This window comes from Cornus florida, unplaced genomic scaffold, assembly GCF_030987335.1.
Source record: "Cornus florida cultivar Cherokee Brave unplaced genomic scaffold, ASM3098733v1 CherokeeBrave_3.0.0_Hap2_Chr10, whole genome shotgun sequence".
In the NCBI taxonomy this organism is placed as follows: domain Eukaryota; kingdom Viridiplantae; phylum Streptophyta; class Magnoliopsida; order Cornales; family Cornaceae; genus Cornus; species Cornus florida.
Window position 1 is genome coordinate 80932035 of NW_026775580.1, and position 25469 is coordinate 80957503.

The 25469-nt window shown below is 33.0% G+C and overlaps 3 protein-coding genes across 3 annotated transcripts; 2 read left to right on the forward strand and 1 right to left on the reverse strand.

The window, feature by feature from the left end:
• Positions 1-2316: 2316 nt before the first annotated feature.
• On the reverse strand, positions 2317-8935 carry LOC132279022 (sodium transporter HKT1-like). The gene is made up of 3 exons (XM_059780937.1): positions 7429-8935; positions 4617-4844; positions 2317-2787 (listed from the first exon to the last, which is right to left on the reverse strand). Exons 1-3 carry the CDS (start codon positions 8655-8657, stop codon positions 2589-2591), a joined length of 1656 nt encoding a protein of 551 aa, XP_059636920.1. The 5' UTR covers positions 8658-8935; the 3' UTR covers positions 2317-2588.
• Positions 8936-18958: 10023 nt separating this feature from the next.
• LOC132279128 (protein SMALL AUXIN UP-REGULATED RNA 51-like) lies at positions 18959-19882 on the forward strand. Its single transcript, XM_059781058.1, has one exon. The coding sequence runs from the start codon at positions 19199-19201 to the stop codon at positions 19673-19675; it is 477 nt and encodes a 158-aa protein (XP_059637041.1). The 5' UTR covers positions 18959-19198; the 3' UTR covers positions 19676-19882.
• Positions 19883-22119: 2237 nt separating this feature from the next.
• Positions 22120-25104, forward strand: LOC132279027 (uncharacterized). Its single transcript, XM_059780942.1, has 3 exons — positions 22120-22514; positions 22855-23110; positions 24327-25104. The coding sequence occupies exons 1-3, from the start codon at positions 22407-22409 to the stop codon at positions 24683-24685; spliced, it is 723 nt and encodes a 240-aa protein (XP_059636925.1). The 5' UTR covers positions 22120-22406; the 3' UTR covers positions 24686-25104.
• Positions 25105-25469: the final 365 nt, after the last annotated feature.

The window sequence follows — 25469 nt, forward strand, 5'->3', positions numbered from 1 at the left end:
TTTAAACTAATTATGTTTAAATAGTTTTCCAATTTAAAATTTTGAGTCAAAACTAATATTTGCAGTGGTCTTCTTATAAAAAAAAAAAAAAAAAAAAAAAGATTTTGTTTTTTCAGAAGAAGACGTAATCCAAAAATAATATGCAGGAATAGGGGCACATTTTATGGGACCTATCACTATTAAAAAATAAATAAATTGAAATTTATTTGGTAGTTGAAAATGGATTGAGTGAACAACGAAAGTAAAACAAGCAGTTCTAGCATTTATAAATGAAAAACATTCCAAATGAACCAAAAAAAATCTAAAATGCAGATAGGCAAATTACAAGTTAAACCTGTATACTATCAACAAGGGGATGATGCAGTGTAGGTTGTCTATAAATATCGACACAATCGATCATATCCCCATTTTCGGTCTGCATAGAAAAATAAGAAGGTATATTTAGTAAAAGATTCAATGGACACAGAAAAAACACATATGTAGAGATTTATATGTACATATATGACCTCTATGGTTTTAACTGTTCCATTATGCTCCAAATCCAAGAAATTTAGAGCCATTACATGTCTACCTTGGGTGAGCATGTGAGACTGTATGCATAAAATGGCTACCAACGCAAATATGCTGTTCACAACTACAATTTTAGGGTTCTTATTAGCCATTAATGTTCAATCTTGCACAACAACTATGCCTATATTCTCTCTTATCAATCACTATATATAATATGCAGAGTTTAGAATGGACAATAAATGTATTAATTGACAATACTTAGGTGATACTTGTTTCCTACCCGTTGGTGTGAACCAATAATAAAAGAACATGTCTTCTTTCATTAATTATAGATGGTGCATGTACCCATGAATTTGAATATGTACACCATCATTCCTAATTTGGTAATTAAATAAGATCTATTCATTTATTATTGGTCCACATTAGCGGTGATGAAAGCGTACATTCTCACTAGTGATGTGTTAGGGAGCCATGGCCCTCCAAAGCTTTTATAATGCCCCTAAAAAAATTAGTTAATTCACAAATAAACTTCACTTATGATCCTAAAATTCATTAAAAATTTTAATTCTTCCCCCAATAAATTTTTTAAAAATACATATATTGGCCCAAAATAGAGAGTTTGAAAATAAAATTTTAAAAATTTAAACCATTTTAACCATACTCGAAAGAACAAATCTTGTGAAATAAAATTTAAGTTTATTCGTATGGTAGTCCTTATCTAGAAACATATACTAATACTTTTAATTGTCACTTGCTAAATGACAATTTATGCATGTACTTCTTGTATAAGATACGTGTACTAAATTAATAATTTTGTTTTCTTAAAACCTATGAAATTTGTTTAATTAAAATTATTTTGTATCTTAATCTTTCATCAAAGTAATAATGATATATATTTTTCAATGCAAAATCAGAGTACTCAAAATGTTTTTTCAAAATTTAAGTTTTTGAAAAAATAAAACAATTCCTGAAGAAAATTTGATTTAGGTTTTTTTTTTTTTTTTTTTTAATTTTTGGATCTTTTAAGGTATATGTGACTATATATTATAAATACAATTATATTACAATTGGTTTTAAAAAAAAGTTCAAATTTTAATTATATAATACAAGTTCAGCCCCCAAAGTAAAATTCCTGGCTCCACCGCTGCTTCGTTTTTTTTTTTTGAAGACAAGAATGTCATATTTGAAGTTAGATATGCTAAGGCTCGAAGTCGAGTTCCCAAAGATATCGGAGAGCAACTCAACCACTGAGCTACGAAGGTGTTGGATCTCTATCCTACTCTTCTCCCTTTCTATATTGAATACAACTTTTAAATCTTTTTAACTAACTAACTAACTAACTCTCCCTCACTCTTTCTCTCCTCAATTAAGTGCCTAAATTAAATCTGATATGTGATCTCCCTCTTATATAGCTTCCATTAAATTCATATTCTACTTTTTTACTTACAACACTAAGCTTGTTAATTAGTTAATCCTACTACTAATTAACATAGATAATATTAATACTGTGACAAAAATTGAAGCAAAATATTCACTTCTTGAGTCCACATATATTATTTATTCAAATGGATCCTGGAGGTATGTAGACTAGTATATCATTTCATTAATTAATTAAACAACATTTGTGATTATTTATCATTGATTGTAAACAACCAAAACCTTGCTAGCGGTATTTTCTCACCTCCTCACATGTACAATGTGAGTGTGAGTTTTTTTACCTGAATAAATATGTACAGAGAGAGAGAGCCAAACAGAATAGAAGTACGGTTTATCCTTTCATTTATACCATAATATATATATATATATTAGTTTGAGAGATTGATAATCAAACTTTATGGTACACATAGCAAACTTTATGTATATTACACTCAATAATTTCTCCATCCATATGCTTCAAACTTGGAACACTATTTTCATAGACTAACCTCTCTAAACCCTAACCACCACGTACTATATATCCCATTCCCCATTCCAAGAAATTAAGAAAAAGTAGAAGAAAAATACAATATGGTACGTACACAAAGGCCTACAACTTAGTACTTGCATGCACCTGTACAACACATTAATTAATACTTTTGTTAGGATAAAATCCAAGCTCTGCCACCATTCATGTTGAATTTCTTCAGCCGTCCAAAGAACATGACCAAGATGAGGATCAGTTTTCCCTTGTTACTCCATTTTCCGACGAGTCCAAACCATGCATCTTTGCAATAGTTGTCTGGTTTGAGTTGCCGTTTACAGCTGTAGCCGGTCGAGAACCCAACATTTCCATATGCACTACAAAATCATCATACAAGCTTGAGTTCAATATTGGTGCCTTGAATTACAGTGTATAATACAGCTAGCATAATCTTGTAATTATATATGTATATATATTTAATAACACAAAATGTAAATTAATCAGCTTCTTAAGAAGTCATTGTTTACTACTGCATATATACTGGTCTTCTAACAAGTTTTGTCAAATACTACCTAGCAGGAAAAAGAAAAAGGACCTTTTCAAATATCATATGCATATAGTCACCGTATGATATTTCTCAATCTACAGTATCAGAATTGCTTTTTTTTTTTTTTTTTTTTTTTTTTTTTTTTTGTTTGCAAATATCATAATTGCATTTTGAAGCATTGCTTCTTATACAACTTTGATACAAGGCTTGTTTGGTTTGGGCTTATGCCATATTCGGATTTATAGAATGGGCAAAACCCAATTAAATGAGGGTTAAGCCATGCTAGGCCTTAATGTGTCCAGATCCACCGGAATAGGCTAAACCCAAATAAATGAGCTTTGGGCCATGCTGGGCCTTAAATGTGTCCAGACCCACTGGAATTTGTTAAACCCAATTAAATGAGCTTTGGGCCATTCTTGGACTTAAATGTGTCCAGACCCACTTTCTTGTGATTTCCGCCGATTTCAGTATAAATTGGACTTTAACCTGCTTAAGTGGTGGGCAATGGCCCATATAAACAGGGACTGAGTCATGCTGGCCTTCTAAAACGGGTTACACCCATTAGAGTGTGAATTGGGCCATGCTTAGCCTGCACAATTCAATACAAGTTTTTTACTTTTTTTTGGGGATGGCAATTTGACTCGCCCCGCCCCGTCCCGCCTGGCCCTGTTTTTGACAATTTTGGGAGACCATTTTACTTATTTGAGCGGGAATGATTTGAAATAATAAAAACCCAATCGGGTTTGGTGCGGGGGCGGGGGGAGGTCTCCCCACACCGCGTCGCCCGTTTAGATAGATAAACTACATAAGTACCCTTATTTCATTAGTATATATATTTACCACTATATATTAAGTATCCCATACAACAGTATTAAAATAACCAATGAATTTGATTAAAAGGAAAGTTGCAATGGTGAAGAATTGAAGATGAAAAAAAAAAAAAAAAAGAGTAAATCTATTTCAACAATAAATAAATTATGATTTTAAACGGGGCAGGGCGGGTATTCGCGGGATAGAAATGTTAAACGGTTACGGGGATGGGGTGAAAAATTCCCCCGTTTTGCGGTTTTGGGAGGAGACGAGACCGGGATTTTTAAACGGTTGCGGGAAAAAGAAGGGTACACTTATCCAAACCCACCCCCGTTGCCATCCCTACCTCTTTTTTTTTTTTTCTTGATATGATGGCTCCGGGGGCCATTCGGTCACAAGGATTGATAAGGGAGTCTATAAAATCTTCAACACTGCATTAGTTAATCCACAGTATACATCCTTTTCGATGTTATTGCATCACCTAGGAAAAAAAAAAAAAAAAAAAAAAGAAGTTTGGTAGCCTTTTTATATATTATTTGAATGATTTCACTTGTGTATTATATATATTTTTATATATATAATATATATATATATTAATCTCTTGTTCATCCATGAACAAGAAATTTTCTCCGCACCAAACATGGTGACCATTAGATATGATTTAAGTCTAAAAAGTATAATTACCAAAAAATATACAATTATCATATGGGGAGAAAATTTCTTACTTACGAATTAACAAGAAATCATTTATGCTTTTATATATATATATATATATATATATATATAGAAATATGTGTTATTAAGGTGGAAATTAAAAGGAGGCAGATTTGGGAAAAATTAAAATCTCACCTAATGACTTCTATAGTGATGCTCAACAAATTAAAGTTGAGGGGGTCTTCCTTGAGCTTCTCGCTTTCAGTGATACAAATGAGAACGATGAAGATGGCCAAATAAGAGAGTTGTGAGAATAGTAAGTTGTCTACAAGCTTCTTGCTTTGCTTTATGCTGCCTTTTTCATTTCTTTGTTCCTCTTCACCGTCCTTGATTGGTAAAAATGAAGTATACGGTGGAAGATACCTGTCAAATAAATTTTTTTTTTTTTTTTTTCAATTAGTCATTAAATATATTTAATGCAGTTGATTTTATGATTGCTTCATTTCACTGAAAGAGAGTATAGCAAGCTTTCTATCAAAATTAAACAGGATGCAAAACAAGTATATATATTGATCAGTTTAGAAGGACTACAAATTAAGTTATGGATAAGAGTGTAAAATCACAAGTCATGAAGCACCGACACGGTTGTTAGTGGCTATGTATCGGACAGGTATCCGACATGGACACACTTATCCGAAGTTCGGATACGTGTCCGACACTCCTTTCCCTATAACTAGACATTCTTATGATATACGAAAAAACGCTCCAGGAACACGAAAAAAGACCTTTACTATGATTATTCACCAACCGCACTCACCCAACTAATGCCTATCATTAATCTTGCATAAAAAGAATTTTCCTTTTTTATGAGTTGGAGTTATGCTCTTTTCCATTAATTATGCTAATAATATAGTAGGGTATTGAATTATTGATTAAATCAAATCAGAATTGACATATTTGTCTGGCCTAAGAGGTTGTTAGCCTTGGATTAGGCTTTCTATTGGGCTCGTGGAAATTCAATTTCATGAGCCCAATGTCCAATTTTCGCAAACCGCATGAATCAGTGCTGTTGTGAAAAGTGGGCCTGAAATTGCGGCTCGCGGAAGCTATCTCTATTTTTAAAGACCAGACACTTGATCGCGGGCCTGACTGCATGACTTTATTTTTATTTTTATTTTTTGAATTGGTCGTAGTATTGTGACATATTCGTTAGCCAAAGTTAGCCAAAAATTAAAACGCTTCGTTAGCCAAAGTTAGCCAAAAATTAAAACGCGTAATAAATTTGAAGAGTTAAAAATTTGAATATGGCATTAGAGACGTAGGGGTGTGGTAAGTGCCAATTAAGTTTCATGACTTTAAGGGAATCAGTACCAAAAATGGGGTTAAAGGAAGCTGATTCAAAGTCTCACTTCCATCCACTCATGGAGCAACAACTCATACTGCCATTTGTGTTATATCTATGTCTGACATATATATATATATATATATATATACACGTCTGAACTCTGAAATAAAGAGAATATTAAGATCCGCCTTAACCACGTATTGTCATAAAAAGGAAAAATAAATACGAATCAGAGACTCACATTCAAAACTGGTTTCAGAATTTATACTATATGTATTGCCTACTAGCGTTGGAATAATTTGAAACCCTTTGTTGGAAAGATACTTGATTTGGTTATTCATTGAAAGAAAACTAGATTTAGAGACGGGGTTGGTGCATGTGATAAAATCATAAAATAATTAAATATTATGTTTGAAAGCACGGATTTGAATCTTAAATCTTTGTAATTTCTTAAATAAATGAAGGAAGTTGTAATAAGTAACCGGGTAAAGATTTAAAGGTAATTTATTACAACATCTTGCAAAAGAATAAATCTAAAAAAATTTCACGTGACATTATAGAGAACTTGAAGATTCTCATGGTGTTGAATATTATGAATTGACACTATCACATGAAAACATCCCTCTTATGAATTGGGAAATTTTTTTTTTTGGCTAATATAAAATAAATAATTCATTGTTTTCAAACATAAATACCCATAAGGCCATCAGTGTAATTAAAATACATATGATATATATATATATATATATATAACATAGTATTTAGAATAATTTATTAAATTTTAATTTCAAAATACCAATTCATGAACTAACTTTGATGTATTTAATGTGTAAGTATCAATTAAGTTAAAAGTGGAGCATGAGACACTAGCCATAAGGCCAATAAAAAATGAAAATTAATTTGTGAGTGAAGCATGAGTCATTAGCCATAACAAATGAAAATTGATTCATAGTCCAACCGTTAAATTACGAGGGATGTTTCGTTGTCAAGCGAGGGATATGGGTCCCACGATTGCCGTCATGGCATTAGTGGCGAGACCCCTCAAAGCTTCCATAACAAAATCCATGACCTAACCTGCCAAGAAAACAAAAAATCATCTATGACCTAACCAACTAGGAGACTGCCATTCATAAAGAATCATTAAACTAAGGACTAATTAGGTGCGGTGAAATGAAATAAAATGAAGTGAAATAGAATAATTTTTTTTTTATTTTTCTATTTGGTTCTAATTTTAAAATTGGAATTATCATTTTCCACTATTCTTAAAGAATGGTCATTTTATCAAAATTATTCACCTTCTAATAAAATGAATGACTATTCCATTATCTTCTTATTCCATTTCCACCTCCAATCTCACTTCATTCCGATTCATTCCATCACACCAAACTAAAACTCACTTCAAATAGGGAGGTCAAAAACCAACAGTCGACTATGTGTTTTTTTTGTTTGCCTTTTGATGCATGTGTAATGGCCAAAAACACACTAGCTAGGTTAGCCACTCAAGTTCTAAACTTCATATATATATATTTATATAGAGAGAGAGAGAGAGAGAGGTTAGCCATTCAAGTTCTAAAGAGAGAGAGAGAGAGAGGGAGGTTAGCCATTCAAGTTCTAAACTTCATATATATATATATATCTCGAGAGAGAGAGAGAGAGACTCACATCATGACCACGAACACCACCAAGATTGCTGGAGAGAGAGATGAGATATCAACAACAGATTCACCAGAATGCCTTGAATTCATAACCACAAACAACGAGCCCACTATCTTCTGATAAGAACTCAGACCCTCCATAGCTTCTGAGTTCCACTCCATGGAGCAAAACAATATGAACTGTACCAACACCAACCCAAAAACAGTGACACCCAAGAAACAACAACGCATCCAAGAAAACAAGTGACCATATCCCAAACTCCTATAATTTTTCAACACATAACCAAACTCTTCTCTCCTTGTAATTCTCTCCAAAACCCATATCACAAATCTCAGGCAAGTTGGATATAAAGTGTTCCCGAGAAGGATTTGAGTAATGAGAATTAAGAGAAGACCCGAATTGTTTTTAAAAACAATCATGTTTTCATTTGTGGGCACAAATCCACAGTTTGCAAATGTAGAGACTGTTGTGAAGACTGAGAATGTAAGTATGTGAAGACCTTTGTTTTTTAGCACTTGCCTTGCACTTGGGACAAGGCTTGTATAGAGAGAGATTAAAGTAGAACCACTTATATGAACCACTAGGAGGTAACACAACACCACATAACCCAAACACTTGATAGAGTTATACTTGGTGTTTTGTTTTTCACCATCAAATTGGGGATGATTAGCCAACCCGGACTCGATTCGATCGACACAAGTGGGAGAGTTTGAAGAATCAGAGTGATTGACAAGGGTGTCGACTCTGTTGTTTTGTGTATTTTCTTTTTTGTTGAACTTGGTCCTCATGAAGTGAAGTCCAAGCATGGAAGTGAAAACCTCCCCACCCAATAACATCAAGATTGTTAAAATCACGAGTTGGGTATTGGAGAAAACCTCCATTTCAACCGTTGACATGCTCGAGACTGTGGCTGCAGAGACAGAGGTGAAGAACACATCCAAACCCTTGGGCCTAGACGTGGCGGTTCTCGGCTTCGAGACCTCCAAAGCCAAGAATCCAAACAAAGACAAGATGATGAAGTAATTGAGCTGGATCCAAAATGGATTTATTTGAAAGATCAGTACGCGGAAGGCTGATGACACGAAACCATGACAAGAGTGATAAAAGCGAGCTAACTTAGTCCACCAATGATGTTTTTCAAGACCAGAATGTTTCATATTTTGAGTATAAGGATGGTGAAAACAAGTTGATTTGGTCAGTGAAGACTTGAAGAAATGACCAATGATGTTTTTCATGAGTAATGGGAGTGACTACAATCAACTGATAAAATTAACCTGAAATGCGATGGTGCTTATAAAGCAAGAGAAGCTGAAGCAGAGAGCTCTCGAGAACGAGTGGGATTTCACTGTACAAGAGGCCTCACCGAGCAGCTGTAATCGCAGTGTGCAGCAGTAAAGAGGAGTGGGATGGCATGGCAAATATTTAAAAATGTGGAAGGAACTTTGTAAAGGTTCCAAAGCATATGGCGAATATAGGAGTAGTGAAATGAAAAGAGAAGACACTTTGTTGAGACTTGTTAGAGAAAAATTCCTTTTAAAGGAAAGTGAGATGCAATTACTTACCAACCATTAGGCACAATACAAATGGAAAAACATAGTGTGTATTGCAACATATTCCTAATCAAAACTAAAAAATTCGGTGCGTGACAAGTTACTCTCATCCTAGCTCTATTCGATGTGAGATAAAAAAAAGTCTGAATCCTCTATTGTGCAGGTCATCGTTGTAGGATTTTTTAACACATTAAATCTATCTATTTCAACCAGATTTAAACACGGAGTAAACTAAAGATTGCAAAACTGATTTTATAAGAGGTTGATAGCAGAAGGAAGACATGATAGGGAACATGACCATGGACAAGTACGGATGGATGGATATGTGGTCCATTAAATGAAGAATGGTTGGGGTTCGTTCTTAACAGCTTTTGATTGTTAAGTTGATCAATTTTTATGATTCATTGTGAAGGATGACAAGATTCGCACTTCACCCAAACTGGGTTGTGAATTGTTGCCATTTTTAGTTGACTTACAAAAATGTTGGCTCCCCACTTCATCACCCTATCCTACATGGCATGGGTAAGTGGACTTATCCTTATTTCTCCCTCTTTTCTTTTATATTGAAGAACTGTAAAGAAGAAAAAACAATTTAGTGTTCTCTATTTCTTAGAAAAAATTTTTTTTTAATTTTTTTAACCAAACAAATTATATATATATATATATTTGTTTTGGTAAGGTAAATACTCACACACTTTTCACAAATTGTCCACTACTCTCTATCCAATAATCTTGTACAATCAAATACCTACTATACTTTGTATCTGTTTCGATAAAGATATTACATTTATGGCCATTTCTTTTGTGTGTCCTTTTGTTACACATATAATACATATAACATTAAGAATGCAACACACTTAACACATAATTATTAAATCGAGAGTAGAATAAATGCAATACCTAATACATAAAGAATGCAACACATAAAATTTTACGACACTTATCACATTGAAAATGCAAACACTTATTACATAAAAATATAACACAGCAACAACATTATTTTGAAGGATGCAATACACAAAGTAATGATCACTTGAAAGTAAATGACAGAGCCTTGTCCTGGAGAGGATTTGGGTTTTCATTTATCGGCAAATGTGTATCTGCAATGGCCAAGTACCCCAGTAATGGCGATGTTTTTAGAGAATTAAAATAGGGTAAAGTGCATAAAAGAAAGAAAAAAAATTTGCTATATAAAAAAAAAAAAATTGCAAATACAATATGGTATTCAATTAACTCTTTGAATTTTTAAAATTGGGCAAATAAGGACATTTTGTCCATTTGCCGTTACCGAAGTAATAAAATGGGAAATATCCACCAACAGAAAACCCTCTCACCTCTTTCTACCTTTCTCTCTCTACACTAGCCTTCGTTTTCTTCCTTCTACCCTTTATGCAATAAACTCAGCTTTCTGCAATAACCTCGTGTTCGAATAAATGTGTTATGCGGGTATTTTTTACGTCGTTTTTGTTTTTGTTCGACTAGATCTGTTCATATTTATTTTGTTTTCGGCTTGCCTGGATAGATATGTTATTTTTCTCTGGCTAGATCTATGATCTAGGCCGATTTGGGTTTTCCCCATCTAGATTTGATATTTTTCTCCTTGATTAGATCTTGTGCAGGGTTTTGTGTGCCGGAGCGCCTTGCGGTTGTAACTTTGGAGCGGTCGTGCTGATAGCCAGACCTTTCGATCTCTCTAGTTTGTTGTGTTCTCCCATGGTGGTTCCATTTGCAGAGTGTTGGGTTTTGTTTCCTCCACAAATTTGGAGTCTATTCTTAATTTATTTGCTTTGCTGCAAGATTTGTATGTCTTTTCTGGTTTAACTTTATACCTTTGTACTGCCATCTTGACTTTAGGCCACTGTGCATTTGAATGACAAAAAAAAAAAAAAAAAAAAAAAAAAAAAAAAAATTGTAATAAAATGACAAAAATGTCTTTATTAAAAAAATGAATAAAATATAAAATTGAGATGATGTGAAAAGACGGAGAAAGGATTTACTCTTTTTCTCTCAACAAACACATTAGAAGTTTAAAGTTACCATTGTTAGGGATTTTATTTAAATTTTATATATCAACTAATATAGAATAACTACAAGATTAATAACTAATTATAGGAGGCGAGTGATTACAGAAGAAGAAGAAGAAAAAATAAATAAAAAGATTTCATGGGTCAAGCTTAAACAAAATTATTCTAAAGTGACCAGTTGACCAATTAAGGATAAAGTAAAGAAAAAATAAATAGTTACCAAAATAATTTAAAATTTAAATGTTGATAAATGACCATTTGAGATTAATTTCACCCAACCATTTACTACACATGCGCGCCCCGCCCGCCCGATCCAGCTTGGGCTTAATTGAAAAGTTCGTTTAATATTTTATTAAACGAAATTAGGCCCGTGTTTGGACTTAAGTTGATTAACTGGGCTTATTTAAATGGGTTTTCATGAAAGGGTGTGACTGGTCCGAACTAGTGCATTAAATGGTTGCACCTGGTTTGAACCAGTGCTTCAGTTTGAACTAAGCCATCACATCCAATGCAGGTGATGGTTCAGGCTACCCGAAAAGGCACCTTGCTGCCTATAAATACCCTGCTTGAAGTCATTTGCAACTCACTTCAAAATTCAATGTTCTTCTTCTCTGATTCTAAATTTTCTCCTCTTCGATCTCTCTTCTTGCATACATATAGCAATAGTGTGAGTTTAAGTTCGGTCTATAGGAAAGAGTACTACACTGAGTTGGTTCGTCCATTTCTTCGATTTGCAGTGCTACTACCGAAGAAAGAAAGGTCGTTGTATCCAGGGAGATAGACAACACCGAGTCCGTCAGCACCATAGCGAGGCGAATCTATCTTAAGGATATAGAATCAAATTTTATCATCGACCTATTATCAAATTCTTTTATTTTTATATAGTTAAATTTTATTATATATAAGTATATTTTATTTAAAAATTATATATAGATTATTATTGTTTTATAATAATAATTATATATATATATATATACACACACATTATATTTTTACATAATATTTAAATAATAATATTATAGTATATGATACAATATTTTATACCCATTAAGCATTTGTACAAACCAAAATCTATAAAACCCAATGCTCATGCTTTGATCATATATCAATTCTCATTTTCGCTCCTTGCCCTAGTTCAGGTAGTACCATATTTCATAACTTAAATTAATCCCACATTATTGCAAGATCTGAGAACTTATATACTTAGTACTGACTAAACTTATTTTTATTATAAAGAAAGATACTAGCAAGAGTTGGACATGTGTGAGATGATGTGATGCAATGGACGATAACAAAATTCTACCAAAATAAAGTAAACTCATAATAGAACCAAAAAGTTGATATATGTGCTTAAATGCAGCGTTTATAGTCGTCTGTTGTACCACGTTATCATTATTACGGTTGTAATGAATAATTTCTCGAAGATCACACCCCGAGTCCAAAGGGTTGGCTCAAGTGGGTAAGTCACTTGACCCTGATGTCTCAGTGAATATCAGGTCTAAGATTCAAATCCTCTTCGGTGTAAACAATTTCTCAAAGGGAAGGTGTGTGAGTACACTAGGAAGACAAAAATATATATGTGTGTGCGTGCGTGCGTGCGGAACCTAGCACTTACACACACTCTCTACGTATAGGGGCTCGAACCCCTCCCTCTTCCTTGAAGATGAAAAGGTTATACCTCTAGATCAAATAGTGGATAACCAGACGAGCCCCAGTGAAACAAGGGTCATTCGTCCCGTATCAAATCTGGATGAAAAAGTGATTGGGTATAAATGGGTGGGTATGCAGCACTACCTAATAACTTGAACTTTTGGGTAAATAGGCAAGCGACTACCCGTTACAGTTAGTATCAAATCGATAAAGTCAGACGTAGTCCTTAATCCGATATCATGCCAAACGCCGACTCATAAGACGACCGAGTTTGCAACCCGGGTGGCCCACCTGTTACCCCTAGCTACCACTACCAAAAATTAATGAAAGCATGTAAAATATGGTTCTTAGTCTGAAAAGTATATATTCAGTTCTATAATATATAGTACAGTGCTCATTAGAATGAGCTTCAACTGTAAACAGTTTCAGCATGTTAATTCTTCTATATTACATTTAAAATAAATAACCTGATAAATAAAATTCTTTGAAGTCAAAAGGAAGCAGCAATATCACCTTATGTGGTAATTAAAATGCGACCTTGACAAAAAACAAGTCATTCATCATACGGCATCTAAGAACATCGATCACATGTCAGGCATAAGACCAAAACACGGACAATTTCAACAGGCACAAACTAACTCAAAACTAACTAACACCTCTTATAGCGAACATCACCTGTCTTGACAAACCAAAAAAAGTACCAGTTCTATAAGGAAACCCCACGATTACAAAAGAAAACATATCTAGATAAAGACCCTAAGACCGAAGCAGACGCCACCACAACAACCATCCTAACCCAAAGAACCCCTACTAAAAACACTAGGACTATCAGAACAAGAAGAAGACTAGACGGTATCAATGAAGGTGGGAGTACTAGCACCCACATGGGTGCAACACTATCACTATCTTTTCAAATATATATATATATATATACACACACACACATTCCTGTATCTATGATAATCAACCTTTTCATTACCACGCATTGTTTGTGACTCTGATATTGCCACGTTATTGGTATCCCTTAATTCCCTCTGAAACGATTTTAATAATATTCGTCACAAGATATATATATATATATATTCCCTCCGTCCCATTCATTTTTTTATTTTAGGATATTTCGACAAAACATCTCATATTTTTAAATTAAATGTACTATTTTTTTATAACATTTTCAAATTATACTTTTAACTAAACAACTGCACTAATTATATAATACTATTTTGTCTTTTAATAAAGATATATTTGAAACTTCACTCTTACTTATAAAATAAAAAATTATTAAAAGTTCACTATCATAAAAAAAAAAATAAAAAATAAAAATGAATTTTCCATACAAAATATGCATTATGGGATTGGGGGAGTATTCTATATCAAACAAACCAACCTTATCTATAATATATGGTCCCACTTTTTAATGAACACAAGCATATGCTAATCATTGGTAGTGAATATGTGCTTATAGGTATTGATCATATATGTCTTCCAATTTTCTGTGGAAGGATTTAAATATTCCTCGAGCTCCATCGAGGTCTATATATAGAATAATCGTTGTCATAAACAACATGTTCAAAATTTTAGTATGGTTGAGGATTGCAAAGCATTATTGTAATCTATGAGAGACCTCTATCAATAATATATGGTGTTTACTTTTATCACTTGGTGCTTTGCTTTTTTATATTAATAATTTTATATTTGTGGTTAAGAAAGTAATAGGGTCACCGAATGATTTTTTCGAATAAGTCTAGAATCTGACGTGTTTTTGTTCACCTTATTTATTTAAACTGTTTCCAAAATATAATTATTTGACACGTAATAAGTATAACCAACTACGTCAAATTCACTATTAATTCGAAAATATCTTTTCAATTCCCTTATCATTACTCTTATGGTTATACATGTCATGGAAAGTTATAAAAATAGCTAGTGACAACCGAAAAAGAATAATATTAATTTATATAAAAATATATATATACTAGAATGACACTTTTTTAAAATATTGGTGAGCGGATATTGTATTTAATTAACTGTGCAATATGCAACGCTGGCCATTATTTTCTCAAATAATGTTGGGTTAGAATTTAGAGTATCGTTGCTCTTTGAGCATCATTCTAAAATATTTAATATTTTTTATTCTTGTGTATTAAAGTTGTTGTGAATCGGATAGATTATAGATTAAATTCACAATCTACTCATTAATTTACAAAAACTTTCAGGAATAAAAATACTTGAACTACTTATCAATTTTGAATAAAATTACCATTTAAAATTTTTACTTCTATTTTCTAACCAATTTTTTAAATTCTTTTTGGTAAGAGTATAAATGAATGATTTAGTGATTTAGAAGTTCAAAATAAAGAATTTCAAAAGTAGATCTTATTGAAAGTTTGCAATTGATAGGTTTTTATTTGAGTTTTCAAAGAAAAATAGGACTTAGTAGTTTTTGTTTTTCCAACTATCTAAAAACAAAAGTCCAATATATTTCTTCAAGACTCAAATACAAACCTTTGGGAAGGGCTTTGCGCCCTAAATAGAACTTCAAAAAATATAAGAATTTTAAAAGTAGAACTTGGTGATCTCTTTGAAAGTTTGATTTAGCGATAATTTTTCCAAGTATATAGACGGTCTATAATAATATGTTGGTTAATTTCAGTGACCCCAATATCGTATTGAAACATTTTTTAAAAATTATTATCATTTATACTATAAATGTTTATTTTGTCTTTCACTCAGACCCCAATTGTCACTTCACAGACTCTATTCATGTAAAATTACTTATATACCTTTTGACTTTGTCAAAAAAAAAACTCTTTAATCTTAAAGAATTATATAAAAAGACTAATATATCCCTAAATACTTTTTAAATTTACAAAATATTTAGGGTTATTTTAATCTAATATCATATAATACCGGGAAAATTGTAATTCTATTTTCTACTAGTAACTCTTTAACAAAACAGAACGAAGTCAACCCAACCATATAAGGGAAAAATTTAATCCATTTTTGTTCTGCCATTGTTATCAAACAACTATGTTGACCACATTAATTTTCATTATTATATCAACCAACTATTTCTCTCTCCAACCCCCTCGTATACTCATATAACACCGGGAATCACTCTCCCTTTCTCTCAAACATACGAAACAGAACACCAATACAATTTGAGGGAAAGGGAAGAAATATTTATTGGTGGACAAACAATGTAGTCCATTATAAATATCAAACAAAAATGGAACCAAAATAATTTCAAGCCTTTAAAGAAGGCTTTTAGCCCTAAGTGGGTCCACAATCATTTCACAAGAAGGATGAAGCCCAACACCATGCATGGCCCATTTATGAAGGCTGTGAACCCCTATTTTGTCCCACAAGCATTTGAGAAGAAGGCCTGCTCAGGCCCAATACCACACCTCTATGTTAGGCATCACATGAATGAAGCACTTTATCGGTCAGCAGGTCAGATCACAGGAGTTCATTGAGAGCCGTCAGATGGAAGGACCACAATGTGAATCAAAGGTTTATAAATGCTTGAACGTTAGGATGTGTGCCCATATTGATTAGAAGGACCATGCTACTAGGCAAGCTTTTTGTATTACACTGGAGCAAGAGCAAAAGGCAAAGGGCAAAGACTTAGCAAATCAAGGTCTGTCACGCACTGGAAAATGGTCTCAGCTTAGGGAACCAAAATCCTAAAACCTAAAGCCACGTTGAGAAATTATACAATACCCGAGCTTCTTTGATGTTGGAGAAAGATGTAATTAATCAATTATAATTAATTTTTTAATCATTTACATAGGTATGTGTGGGCTCCACCATATTATGGTGGTCATACACTCACTGATCCACGCCTCTGTGAATAGTTAATCGATTTTTAGGGTAGACTCTACCAAATTATGAAGGCCACACACTAAATAGTTGAAAGAAATAGAGCAGTACCCTTTTGACACATGGTATCCCTTTCAATTAAACTTTTTATTTTTTTCTATAATAGAGAAGAATTTTCAAGAAAAATGAGAAATTTTCATTGAAAGAGGGCATCGCAATCCTCTCATAATATTGTATAATTTCTCATAAAGGAGGAGATGAGGTCCAAGAGCCAGAGTACCCCAAGGCTATGATCCTTGTTGGCTGGTTTGAGCATAGTGTTTCAGGATTCACTTACACATAAACGATCCTTAGTGCACATTTTTCTACTTCAAATCTCATGCCTAATAATTTTAAAATTGACAGAAAAACCTTCAAAATTACAAATTATCTGTACTCTACATTTCTTTATGGACTTGACGTGACGAATAATGTTATTTATTGAAACTGTAAATTGAGTATTTAAAATTTTAGTACGAAATTTTAAGTACTAATTATAAATTTTTAATTCTTGTTTAAATTTTTAAATGTTTGGTGGTAATAAGTGAAGTCTCTCCACATAACATCTTATACATTCTAAACGAAACTTAATCCCTTTAATGGTATCTAAATTTGGGTTATCAAATCGATTTGTAATGCAAAAGGAGCAGGAGGTTAGATTTATGCACAATTTATTTCATACTTCAAATTGGGATAGAATTAATTAATGGGTTTGCAAGTTTCATTCTCTCTCAAACTAACTTCTTACATAAAATTTAATATATGTGTATTTCTCAAGTAAATTTTTTTTTATCTTTCTTTAAAACAAATATCTAAATTTATTTACTAACCAAGCAAGCTAGGTTAAGTATGCATCTCTTTCCCAGTAATAATCATGCATGTGATATTGTCAATATAGTTAGTATAGCATTTGTAGCGTTATAGATTTAAAACTGTTGTGCCTGCATCAAAACAACTCGTTTTGATGTACTTTAAACTACATAACATCTTTTTGTAATGAGAAAGATCCAAATAGACTTGTCAACAGGTCTAGTCATGACTCGATATGACTTGACCTGATTAAAAATCAATAAGAAATATAAATGATTTGTTAAATAACCTAATTAAATTCAAATTCATTCTGATTAAATGGATTATTTATTATTGAACAACATGACGGTGGTAACTTATGTTAAAATTTTCAAAATATAGATTAGAAAAAGTGAACCCAAAAAATGTGAACAGGAGAAAAGAATAGAAATTAGATATTTGATTTTTATAGTTGGAGTAAAAAAACAATAAAGCGAGGAAAAAAATATAAATAGGAAAGAAAAGAATTAAAAAATGAAGCATAATTGAAATAACTAAGAGTAGGTGTGCATGATAAATTATTAGGTAAATAATATTTTTATAGAGTAATGATATTGCGAAAGCACTCTCGCAATAACACTAACAAGCTCTCTCATCTTAGTCACTTAATTTGTGTGCGTTGAGATTCAAAAGAAAAAAAACAAGCAAAAAGTAATTCACGGCGCACCACTCTTCTCTCACAATTGTTTTCTCTCTCTTATCTTTTCTCTCTTCTCTCTCTTATTCAATCAATTCTTCACGAACTATAATCATCTTCATCCTCTTCGAAGAAAACCAATAACATTACTCTTAATGAAATAAATCAAATGATACAACGACAGTGAGTACGAGAGTATTTTTTTTAAGTTATTTAGAACATACTACATTAATTTTATTTTTCTATTTCATGAATAATATATATATATAACATATTATTTATATTATAGTATTTGATTGGATAGGATAATGGATATTTGATTTAAGAGAGGTTATCCAATTTGACTATTAATACATTATCAAATTAAATATTCATTTCATATATAAGTTACCGGATAGATTGACATCTAATCAAAATTCCAACAGAACAAAAAGGCAAAGTTAATTTAGGTCAATTAGGATCAATGCTCCAGCCTCGAGCTGAAAGTGATACTTCAAAAGTACCACGGATGAGTGTCCAGAGTGTGAAGTGCCATCATGCCTCATGTACCTTCACTTCACTATAGACACACTTCTTATCATTTATTTATTTTTATTATTATTAGGGATTGGGGAATCGACGTTGTTTGGTGAGAAAGTAAAATTGTCATGTCTGCAATTTCTACACTTCAATTCGCGACTGGGATGACCTACAGTGGATATGCATATCTTCAATGGTTTATCGTACTGGGGAGAACAAAATGAAAAAAAATTTTGCCTCAAAAAGTCTTGGAAGAGGATTGTTCTTGTCAGAATTTACTCTAAATATTTAGTTGCTTAAACTTTCGAAAATAAAAAATAATAAAAAAGAAAGAAAAAAGAACAAAGATGACGTTACTAAGTATGAAAAATTATTCCATCATAATAATTATGTCGACATATATTAAAATCAAATCAAATTAAATAAGTTAGTCAAAGATAAATATTTAGCATATGTGCATACATTTAGAATCAGATGCTATTTTAGTAACTTAATGAGTTAATGATGCTTTATTAGGTAAATTTAGTTAATTACAGAAATATAAAACTCACTTTAATTTGAATTTAATATTATTCCTCTTTAAGCTTTTTCTCTCCCTTCTCAGAGTTTAAATTCTAGTGTATCTCATCATCTCCCTCTCTCTCCTCTCCTCTGTGGTCAGTGAGCTTTCTCTCTCTAGAACTGCAATGTCTTCTGCCATCAAGACGGTCAACAAAATTATCCAAATCGTGCGCCTCAAACGGGTGGTCCAACGGTGGAAGAACGTAACCCTGAACCACCGGGCCATTCTCCCCCCCTCCGATTCGGACTCATCCTCCGATACCAGGTCGACCCGTCCCACCCCACCTGGGTCGCTGGCTGTTTACGTCGGGGCCGAACGATGCCGTTTCGTGATCCCGACCCGGTTTCTGAAACTCCCCGTCTTCGTGTCTCTGCTTGACAAGGCCGAAGAAGAGTTTGGGTATCAGAGCGATGGTGGGTTGGTTTTGCCCTGTGAGGTTGGGTTCTTTAGAGAAGTGTTGAAGCTTCTGGAGAAAGACGAGCACAGGTTCGGTAGGTTAGGGTTGGATGATTTCCTCAGTGTGGTATCTCTCGATTCTTGCAAGGATACCAACAACGCTTCTACTGGTTTCTCACCCCTGTTGCAAAAAACTAGTGTTTAACGATGATGGCTAGGTTTTTTTTTTTTTTTAGTATATATGGTTTTGTTTTTGGTTTCAACCATCTTTGATCCCTCAATCTTTAATGTTGCATTGATGGGTATCAATGAGATGTTGAATTTTTATTTTAGTTTTTTAATTTGGGGTCTTTTTGGATCATGACATAGATATTAGAACAATTTTGATAATGATGATGAAAATATTTCCCAATTTAATGAAATTTTAATCTTTGATCTTTATTACTATGGTTGTGTGCTCAGTTTGCTCTTTCTCTTTATTTTTGGTGGATCTAATTTGGATTTGGGGTATAAAAAACTTTTTCACTCATGGGTTGCTCCTAAATTTGATTTTTTCAATTTTTGAAAAATAAAAAATAATAAGAATTTTGTAGCGGCAACTTACAGCTTATTGGACTTGAGATTTCAATTGTGATCATAAAAAATGGTCCGTCAAACAAACTCATCTCTTCTTTGTTTTTTAACGAAAATCTAACTAAATTTTGAAGATTTTCTTTTAAACTCTTCCAAAATTGTGTAGAGTTGTATCATGTAGGTATGATTCTAAATTGTTGTAGTAGATCTTAGAAAAGGTTGTTTAGAATGCATCCTATTCCTCATCCATTTTTAACATAAACCATTCTAGATCTGTGATAGACTCTTACAACTGAGATAGACTAATTAGCAACAATTTTTTGTTTTACTAAATGGTATTGTTTAAGAAAATGTATTTCTTTCTTTTCTCATACATCAAAAGTCTCCTTCTTTCATGCCCCTTCCTATATTTATATGTCACACTTTCTACCCTAATTTCCTTTCTTCATCTCCAAGTTGGGCTGGCTTGTTTCCGACTGACTTCGTGTTTGTGGGCTTCTCAATGGGCTGTTCGGGTTGAAGCCCAACACATGTCATTTCAGGATGTGTTGGGAACAGATTTGATATTTAGGGGCAATTCTGCCTTTCACCTCTCCCTATTTTGCATTTTAATTTGTTGAGTTTTTTTTTTTTTTTTTACAACTGTGAGTTGAAAGATAAGCCGTGTTAATTTTTTATATTTAAATCTATTTAAATATAAAAAGGATGGATTAAAAATATCACAAAATTTTCATATATATGGGAGTATTTGCCCAATAATCGTTTCTAATCTAATTAATTAATCAAATGATCTGAATTTAAACACACGGAAATAGTTATTTGACATTTTTCTCTCAAATATCAATTATATTGTTTTTTTTTTTTTAATGGAGGGTGTGTTTTCATAGTTTTCTTAAACACTTACTAATTAACAATTAGTATATGGCTAAAATATTATTTTATAACAAGTTGCGTTAAGTTTTAAACTTGGAAATGCTTTCAGAGGATGTCTTCTACTTAATTATCTATTTCATATGAGGTAATGTCAAATATTAAATATGTTAATAGTTTGTTCATTTTCTTTTAAAACCTTTTGTCAAGTCGCATTGACAAGGGTTATCTCCCCAACTGGAACCTCTTAGTTATTCTTTTTCAAGTCGCATTGATATATATATATATATATATCAGTCTCACAATATGATGAGGTCAAATGTGCATAGAAGTCATGCAGTCACTGGATTAATTACATATATATATATATATATATATTATTGGCATTAATTAGCCATTTACTTGGGTTCTTTCTTAATCACATATGTGGAGAAACAAGCAAAGGCTAGCCCTATTTCTCTCCTTTCTCATTTTTTATTCCCACATGCATTTACATTATATATATATATATATATATATATATATATATTTGGTATTTAATTGTCGTAAAATATTTATGAAAAAATAAAATATTAAAATTTAACAAAAATAATTTATTCATCAATTTTTAACAAATTATTTTACATGCCCCGTCCAACTGACTCAATCTCAATCTTGACATAAAATTTGCTAAATACGGATAAAATAAAAATAAAATAATATTTTATTTAAAAAAAAAATTTTAAAAATATTTTACATTGAAACAAACAAAACTTTAAAGTTAGATCACATTCACTTTGTTTTTTTTTTTTGGTCTCAATTTGTATTTTTTTTCTTAATCCAAACAAACACAATAAAGAACACAAAGAGCAAAGCAAACAACATCCAATAGTTCGTTATTATAAAATTAGAAAATCCAATATCTTGTGTTTTATGACAATTTTATTTTTCATGGTCTTTTTTTTTTATTTTAAATAATTCTCGAATTATTCGTATAATTAGAAAATTTTATAAATATAGTATAAATAATAAAATAAAAAAACCTTGCTGATAAAAGCACGTGGCACCTGTCTGCAAATCTTATGTAATGACAAATCATGATTTAGGTGTCACCGAAAATATAAAAGTCAAATCGGTCAACTACTCAATTAACCTAGCTCAGGACACGTGTCATTTCCACTAAGCGAGTACACGGATCAATTTAAGCCCCGCAAGTGACCGTGTATTGGACTCTCTCCTACCCCTACCTTCTGGAGAAATCCAGAGAGAGAAAGAAGTCTCTCCAAACCCCTTCTTTAATTGAACCTCAATTTCCATAATTTAACTTGCGCAAAACAATAATATCATCATCATCTAGATTTTCAGAGAGAAACCACAAATCTTCGAGAGAGAAGGAGAGAGCATCCATTGTCGCTCATATATATAACTTTATATATATATATATATAGAGTACAATCGATCAATAATTTTTAGGGTTTAGTTTAGTTAGGGCTTGTTTTGTTGGAGGTCAAAGCATGGCGGGGTACTTGCCGTTGAAGATGAAGAGGAAGGAACTCGATCGAGTGAACGACGATTTCTCAGATTTCTCTCTTTCTTCGCCTGCCAGAAAAATCCGTCGATTGGTAACTAAAATTTCTCTAATTTCTTCATACAAATTGTGCAATTTCTCTCTCTCTACTTTTTCTTTGTATCAATATTACAATCTCTCTTTCCTTTTACCGAAAAATGCAGTCTCTACCCGTTGAAGGTCTTTACTTATTTTAGGGTTTTCCCGCGAATTTTATTAAACATTAGTATAGATTATCGTTTTTCCTATAATTAATTGGCGATTTTTTTTAGTATTTCTGTCTTCTTTTCCGTTCAATTTTCCATCGCTTTTTCCCTGAAACCAAGCATAGGAGCATAGCCTTTTCGATGAAATCTCTCTTCTCTGACTGATCAAATGGATTGAATTGATTTTAGGATACCGATTTGCCGCCAATAATGGAAGAGGACGAGCCAGAGATACCTCTGGTTTTTCAACACTCAATGCCCCAAACGCAGCACCTTTCAGATAGTATGGAGAAAGTGGGAGGTCCAGTCATAGAGGAATTGCCTTGTGAGCCTGTGAATGAAGAGAGGGCTATTGTTCTCTTCAAGCCCATGAACTCACCTTTGATGCAATCACCTTCAAATTTCTCTGTTTCAGTCAGTCCTGACTTAATTACTGGGTTTAGAAGTAAGTTCTCAAACCTAATTTTTGGAGTTATTTTCCCCAAACATGGATGACACATTCATAAATACTTCCTATTATTGTTTAATGGAAGATAAGGTTAAATTTAACTGTTTTGGTTCCTAAGAAAATCTGAGGCGAGAGTAGAAATTTAAGTTTTAGATAGTAATAGAATGCATATAATATGAGAGGCCCTATGCATGTTCTTTTCTTTTTGATTACTATATAACTAGAAAATCTGAGGTGAGAGTAGAAATTTAAGTTTTAGATAGTAATAGAATGCATATAATATGAGACACCCTATGCATGTTCTTTTCTTTTTGATTACTATATAATTAAGAATTTCAATAATGTTGCACTTTCCGTACCTTAACCTTCTGATTTAATGTAGTCTCTATGTATACAATTGTAAAATCTTGAACTTGTTGACAGTATGAACAATAGCTAAATAGCTGGAAACTAGAGTTACCCTTTTTTTTTATTTTTTTTTATTTTAAGTTGTTACTCTCACACACATGCCTCCATTGAGGCTTGAACCCCTGACTTCCTTTTGGGAAGCAAGGGCCTAATACCTTCTGAAACTAGAGTCACTTGATAGTATTTGAGAATTTATAGTCTCAGCTTTATGAATATTGAAGTTTTAATGTAGTGGTTAGTGTTATTAGGGAACTAAATGGAGATTATTAAGGTCCTAGGAGGATTTTCTTTGTTGCCACTTGCGAGTGTCAGCTCTCTAAACTCTGCAAGCTTGGATGTTGCGATTGAGTTGTGTTTCTCTCTCCATAAGTGATGAATGTCACAACTCGGAATCTCTGATGGAGTGAGGATCTAGTATTTTGAGGTCTAAATGTATTGAGGAGGATTTTTGGCTGTCCTTGTATTGAGTATTAGATGTCTCAGAAAGGATTTTTAGCCATTTAGATGTACTTGTAGTATTCAGGCCTAAGAAATTTCAGAGCAAGCAAGAGTCAGCCCCACGGATGGCTTAGAGCATGAAGAGCCAGGGCTTGCAGTATAGTGGAAAACATGTCTTGATGTACTTGTAGCATTGAGGCCTAAGAAATATCCTACAAATGAAATTGAATCGTGGAAGTTAGATATCACTTCCAAGGATTGCTAGTTTCCCTTTTAGGACAAATTGATTATTGAAAGACATACTGTTCGGTTGCCATTGTTAATTTGTGAGATACGGGAGTATTTATTTAGTTGGTGTGCTGTGCAGATCAAGTTGTTTTCTGGTCCAAGGAGTCTAATCCAATCAAAACAGCAGAGGATGAAGCTGCAGCAAATGGCAATACCGCAACAAGTGAATGCTTGGCTGTTGTTCCATGGAACCCATCTCAGTTCCCCCCAAGACAAAATGAAGCTCCGCATGCACAAGCTTCTGAATTGATGGAGGCTGAAGAAATGGAGGCAACAACAATGGACATTGAAGACGATAACATCCCTACAGAACAAGTGCAAGGTAATGAATTCGGTGGGGCAAATGTAACTGAAGGATTACACCATTGGCCGCAACAGCATTGCATGATTCCGCAGCTTCCCCAGAACACATCAACTCCTGTTGTGTGGTTCCGGTGATGGAACTTCTTGGATGAGCAGCCGGTAAATATGCTCTTGCATTGCAATCTATTCTGTTTTGGGTTTAGTTGTCTTCAAACATAGATTCGATGAGGAGGATGATCAACCGAAGAATGGTGCTAGATGTTTGATGTTGTGACCATTGGCTCTGGAATTGGAAGCTGAAGTTTTTGTAGAAATGAAAGTATCACTCGGTTACTTGATCTCAGCTTGTCTATTGAGCTGCTACTTCAAGCGATGTGCCTATGGAAGGTTATTGTGTTGTTTTTTTTATATTTGTTGGCGAATGTAGATGATGTTTGCCTGTTGTAGTACTTTCCTTCCTCGATTTGCACATTGTAGAATCTCTCTTTAGTGGTGTCGTTGAACATGATTATTCAATCTCAAACAAATATGAACATTAATTCCGTTTCAGGTCACCCTTTTGGATCAACAACACGGAACAATTATCCTAAGAACCCTAATGTCATCAAACTGTGATGAAATTCTCTCACTATATCAATTGAGAGTCCTACCTTTGTTCATTGAGTGCCCCGGCGGCGCGGGCTACAAAGAGCCCCTCCGTGCTAGTTCTTACTCGCACTCGCGCCTGTTTGATTCAGTTTTCTCATTATACATGTCCCTTAAAAAAAAAAAAAAAAAATTGAAAATTAAAACTGATTAGAAACTTGTTTAGTTTTAGCTCTTTGAAAACTCGGTACTAGAACTGCAAACTGTCTTTTATTTAGCTGTTTTCTGAGTTTTTTTATACGTAGTAATTATTTTCGAAAAAGTGATCGAAACC